This window comes from Glycine max, chromosome 19 (assembly GCF_000004515.6).
Source record: "Glycine max cultivar Williams 82 chromosome 19, Glycine_max_v4.0, whole genome shotgun sequence".
NCBI lineage: Eukaryota > Viridiplantae > Streptophyta > Magnoliopsida > Fabales > Fabaceae > Glycine > Glycine max.
Window position 1 is genome coordinate 49,721,967 of NC_038255.2, and position 6,114 is coordinate 49,728,080.

The 6,114-nt window shown below is 33.4% G+C and overlaps 1 protein-coding gene across 1 annotated transcript; it reads left to right on the forward strand.

Moving 5' to 3' along the window:
• Positions 1 to 912: 912 nt before the first annotated feature.
• Positions 913 to 6,114, forward strand: BZIP104 (putative bZIP domain class transcription factor). The gene is made up of 6 exons (XM_003554647.5): positions 913 to 1,378; positions 3,672 to 3,768; positions 3,944 to 4,163; positions 4,920 to 4,995; positions 5,103 to 5,228; positions 5,604 to 6,114. Exons 1-6 carry the CDS (start codon positions 1,151 to 1,153, stop codon positions 5,964 to 5,966), a joined length of 1,110 nt encoding a protein of 369 aa, XP_003554695.1. The 5' UTR covers positions 913 to 1,150; the 3' UTR covers positions 5,967 to 6,114.

Below are 6,114 nucleotides of genomic sequence, written 5' to 3' on the forward strand. Positions count from 1 at the left end.
AAAAAAAGGTAAAAGAAAGAACCCAGACGGCAGGTGCAGCGCAGCAATCTGGGGGGTACCAAATGGGCGTCTATCCAGAGTGACTCAGTCACAAGTCACCACAACACCCTAAGCCGCATCTCGCGCCAACTAATTCAAAACGGAAACGTCTATTTTAAGGTAGGCATTACAGGAAATTAAATCATTCAATATATAAGTATTGATTTCTTTAATTGTATTAATTTATATCCTTCAAATTACTAAACAATGATATTTTAGTCTTTAAAATTATAAGATTAAAAATTAAAATAAATTTTACTTGATAAATTTATGAATTACAATAATATTTTTATAATTTTCTAAATGAAGATATGAGATTTAATCCATGTTGATGGCCAAAACTAGCTTATATGCTGGTTGATAAAGATTATGTTCGATAAAATTCGTTCAAGAGTTAGAAGTTAAAAAATTATCTTATTAAGTTATATGTGTTTGATAAAATTTATTAAAATAACTAAAAAGTATAAAATAATATAAAAATAATTAAATTATAATTTATTTGAAAAGAGTAATCAAGAAATTTTATGAATGTATTAAGGATAAAAAAAGAAAAAGAATATAAAAAAACTACAAGATAGTGTTTTTAAGATGTAGCCTTTAAAAAAATATTAGAAATTATTAAAAAGAATTATTTATTGAATAATTAAATAAACTTTTTACCTAATAAAAAAATTAAAAATTAACTTAAATATCTTGTGAGTAACTTGAATCATAAAAGAAGATTAATTAAGTGTTAAATAAAATCACAAAAATAATATATATATATATATATATATATATATATATATATATATAATATTTAAATTTTAGTGCAATTAGCCGAATGGAAGCATATTAAAAGGTTTTTTTATCCACGGCTATTAAAGTATAATTGGAACAAGTAATGAAATAGGACAGTACTATATATTAGATTGGTTCCAAAAGTGGAAACTAGGAACAAGTTGGTTGAGTGAAAGCGATTAGGATGCGCAAGAGAAGACCAACCAACGAAAACGGATGAGGCTGCCATGCCACGTTTTACTAATAATTAATAGTGACCAAAGGGTGTGCGTGATATGGCCATGTCATAAGATTATTGTTCGGATGAGATATCGGAGCGAGCAAGTCTAAGATGAATCGTAGCGAATCGGAGTGGGCCTTTCAGCAGTTCCTACAGGAAGCTGCTGCTTCTTCTTCCTCTAATTCTGATCATCATCATCTTAAATTCAAAAACGAATTCAACATCAACATCCCTGTTACTACTACTTCTATTCAAAATATTAATGTTGATTCCCAAGACTACCATGCTATTCTTAAGACCAAGCTTAATCTCGCATGCGCTGCTGTTGCTATGACTCGGGTACGTTCATCTTTCTTTCGGAACAACCCCATCTATTTTTGCTAGCTCTTGGACTTGTTTCGTTTTAGATTCTAACAGGGTAATTTGTAACAACTGAATTTTTGCTAACAAGTACAATTCTTTCTCCCTCTCTCAAAGAGGATTGATTGATTACAAATACCTCACTCTGACTCTTGTTGTCTAAGAGAGATGGGATAAGATGTACCAAGTTGCCCTTTTAACTATGTCCATACCCATTGACTATTGTATTTGTATGGATTCTCTCTCTCTCTCTCTCTCTCTACGAGGATTACAAGAATTTCTCTCTCTACCCTACCAATATGAGGATTACAAGGGCTTTTCTCGCTTTCCTGAGAGCTAGGCTTCCCTCTTTCTCGAGGAGGCTTCTCATGCTCTCAAATGATAAGCTACCATTTTAGGTGTCTCTCAAACGATACACACGTACGAATTATAACAATGAATTAAAAGGGCACTGAAATTATAATAAAATATAGCATTGCAATCATTTTCCTCTACATTTTCATAAAGTCTTATATAAAAACTAATATCTGTATAAGATAAATTTACAACAATTAATGTGTATGTGATAATAATTTTTTTGGACTACTTAAAAGTATAAAAAATGAATTATTTAAATTAATGATAAAATATTTTAACAAAAAATATTTACGTACCTTCAATGTTAAATTAATATTGATAGATCTTCATGTAAATATTAATGTCCATGTTTGTACAGTATATACACTAAATCGTTTATTTTACATATAAACAAATGGTGGGAAAAAAAATCAAATTTCAAAAATTCAACATTGCAAACGAATTTAGCTTTTAGTATAATCTGAATCCTATTTTTCTGTGGTCATATAACGATGAATGTATTCAAATAAAGACACACGAAACCCAGTTGCTTGGGGAGCGTACTTTCTTTTTTTATTTGCAGGTGCTTCTCATACACAACTGGTTTATTGTGCAAGCTTGCATCCTGTTCTTTAGTCTCTTATGTTGCAGAGTCTATGAATTCTAGAATAAAATAACTTCAACCACTAAAAATGACTTCAAATTGTATTTAACATCTAAGCCTTGTCAGCTCAAATGATCAAATTCCTCAATGTGAAAGGGGGAACAGACTCTTCTATTTATAAGAGTCTTAAAGGTAATTAGTGATTTACAAATATCAAAGCAAATAATTAACCTTCTAAGAGCTTTCCGCCTTTTAGCAAAGGCTGCTTTAGACCTGATCGATGAGGTACAACTCCCTTAACAAGGTTCCGTCAATGTGGTCGATTGATTATGGAGTTAATTTTCCAACAACTTTGTAAGGATTATGCATCATACAATGGCATGATTCATGCATACAACATCACTTATGTTGTTCCATGACAAGCTTAACGAGCCCCCTCCCTCACCAAAAAACGATATATAAGCTTCTTCCTTATATATTCAGCTTGACTCGTCCAATTTCCCACCAAATTTATTCAGCCATTATACTGCAATAAATTTTAACAACCATCAAAGCCTTTCCCCACCAAGTGGGTCAATTATATAGATCAAACCATGCCATTGTGTTCACTCAAGGACTAAATGCTCAACGATTCATTTAGATCACAGTCCTTTGAGATAAATATCTTCTTAATCAAAGTTCATTGGATATCACTCGTTAAAGTATTTAAAAATGGCCAAACTTCACTTATAAAATCCTGGATGCACCACTGGCATCTGTCAGGTGCAGCTTGACATTGATTTTGTGTAAGTTAGCATATGTTAACTACTAAGTCAGAAAAATAAAGAAGCTGTAGTTGCTGGTGTTTTTATGATGTCAGTTTTAGTAAGGGCCAAGGGTACTACTTATAGTAACTTGTTTATTGCACCAAACATTTGCTCGGGCCTGGCTAGCATATTGCATCTAACGTCATTTCTGTTAAGAGGTTCAGATGACGCACAGTTAAACTTAATGGTTAACCTCTTTAATTAACCTTCTAGCTGTGGTTCTTATGGAAATGTTTCCCTTTTCTTTTTTTTTTCCAAATTGAATTTTGCGTTAATTCCGTTCTTTCCATATGCACTGAAAATTATTGAAGTAATTTCATTTATGTGATGCCTGCACTCCACCTACATTATATATTTCAGAAGGCCTTTTCTGTTTCTCAATCTTACTCTTCAAAGTTGGATTTATGCATGATCTAAAACTTTTTCCCTAGTTTATATATTAAGTTACCAGTTCCCCATTTCTATCACCTCTTTCTCATTGTAAATTAAACCAGTATCTAATGTTTTCTTCTGCTCATGCCAATAGGGATCTTTGGTCAAATCTCAAAACCCTGCCACTTTCTCTGACAGTGGACCACAGGCATCTAATTCTTCTGAAGATGGATTGCAGGCTACCTTAAAAGGTTTGAACTAGTATGTTATTTTGGCTACTAGAAGCTGCATGAGTAGGGCGAATGAAAAAACTGTGTAAAATTTTGTTTAATTTAGAATGCTTTAGACTTTAGTTTTTTCTGTCCTAATATGGTCAACACGTACTGAACTATAAGATTTACATCTTAATTTGTACTTTCTTCGTAGGATCTGGCCCTTCTGGAAATGATCCCTCTAAATTACAAAATAAAGATGTCAAAGCACAAATTGGGATTCCTTCCTCATCTTCCATGCAAAACAAACCTGCTGTCGCAATGAGGCCAACGATAAGTGGATCATCAGGAGAACAATCAGATGATGAGGAAGTGGAGGGAGAGATTAATATGACTGAAAACATGACTCCTGTTGATGCAAAACGAGTAAGGAGGTAACAATAGTCTCAGAATTGACTGTGTTTAGCATAGAAAACATTAATGCTTCTGGTCTCACGGAGTTGATTGTAATATCACGTCTCTGATAAATAAACCAATTGTTTTTAGCCTGCCAGACTAACTGCTTCCAGTATCATATTAGATCTTTAAAGTGAAATATTGTGACACACACCATTATTAGATATGGCCTATTTATCATGTCCTGATCAATAGACCAAATGTTTGGCCTGCCAAACAACCTGCTTCCAGCATCATATTAGATTTTTAAAGTGAATTAATGTGTGACTTACACTATTATTTTCATAATAATCTAAAAAATGACTATGTTTAGCATCGAAAACATAAATGCTTCTGGTCTTGAGGAGTTGATTGTACTATCATGTGCTGATATATAACCAAATGTTTGGCCTACCAGATAAACTGATTATAATATTAAATTTTGAAAGTGAAATAATGCGTGACTTACACTAATATTTTCATAAACTGTGCACAAACTTTTGATGTAGACTTGAATTCTTTTATGTCAAACTCGTATGCAATTTCATCATTACTATTATGAAGGAAAGGTTGCACAAGTATTATAATTTTTGTGTTATTGGTTGAGCTAGCTAAATGAATCTGGATTTTATTGTTTCTTCCTAAACAGATTCTTTCTTTATTTTCCTTTATTAGAAGGCATTCATTTTGTTCAGTTCAGGTACTGGTACAAATTCTGCCTTGTTTAATTTAAAGCCTAACAATTTGTCTTTCAGGATGCTTTCTAATAGGGAGTCAGCCAGACGCTCAAGAAGGAGAAAGCAGGCTCATTTAACTGAGCTGGAGACACAGGTGTGCATATTTTCTTTTTCGATTATCATATTTTCTTTTTCTGTTCCATATTCCATATTAATTCCCTCAAAGAATTGTATATTTTCTGACCTAATATTCTATCTTAGGTCTCCCAATTACGAAGTGAAAATTCTTCGTTGTTAAAGCGATTCACGGATGTGAGCCAGAAATACAATAATGCTGCAGTTGACAACAGAGTACTGAAAGCTGATGTTGAAACATTAAGAACAAAGGTAAATTCTTGCTTTTAGTATATACTATACTTTAAGTAAAACCTGTTATATAGGAGACCTACTGGCTCTTCCTAAGCAGTTCCTAAGTTTGGAAAAATTATTAGATAGTCTTAGACCACCACATATCTATAGTTCCAACCAATCTATCCTAGTTCCGACCAATCTCTCCTTAATTCACGAGAATGCCATGTTGAGATTAATTGAGACCCTGCTGATCCCGGATTATGTAATAATCTCTCCATGGTTTGGTTTTGGTGGCTAGCTGAGGATAGGAGTCCATCAGGGTCTCAATTTTTTAAAGTTCAGAGAAACTAAGTGTATTGGTTTATGTGTATTGACAATGATCATTTCCTTCCATGTTGTTTTCTTTTGTAGGTGAAGATGGCTGAAGAGACAGTGAAAAGAATTACTGGGTTGAACCCAATGCTTCATGCCATAACTGAGATGTCATCAATGGCAATGCCATCGTTTGATGAAAGTCCTTCTGAGACATCAGCTGATGCTGCTGTTTCTGTGCAAGAAGACCCAAATCATCACCGTTGTCAACCCACTTCTAATAATGGGTTGGGAGGCATTTCTTCAATTGAAACTGTGCAGCAGAATGTTGCAGCAGTGGTAGGTGGCAACAAAACGGGGAGAACAACTTCCCTGCATAGAGTGGCTAGCTTGGAACATCTTCAGAAGAGGATTCGTGGTGGTGCAGATTCACGTGGACCTCCTTCTAATGGAGAACAATAACATAGTAGTTAAATTTACATTATGCTTTTTATGAGGAAACTATTCTAAAACTCTTGTTTCTGCTAGTTGTAAGTAAGAGCAAATTCTTATTGATGTATGTGAATCTTATTGAGCATATTCTGCTGGATAATCCTATTTTTCTTTTTTT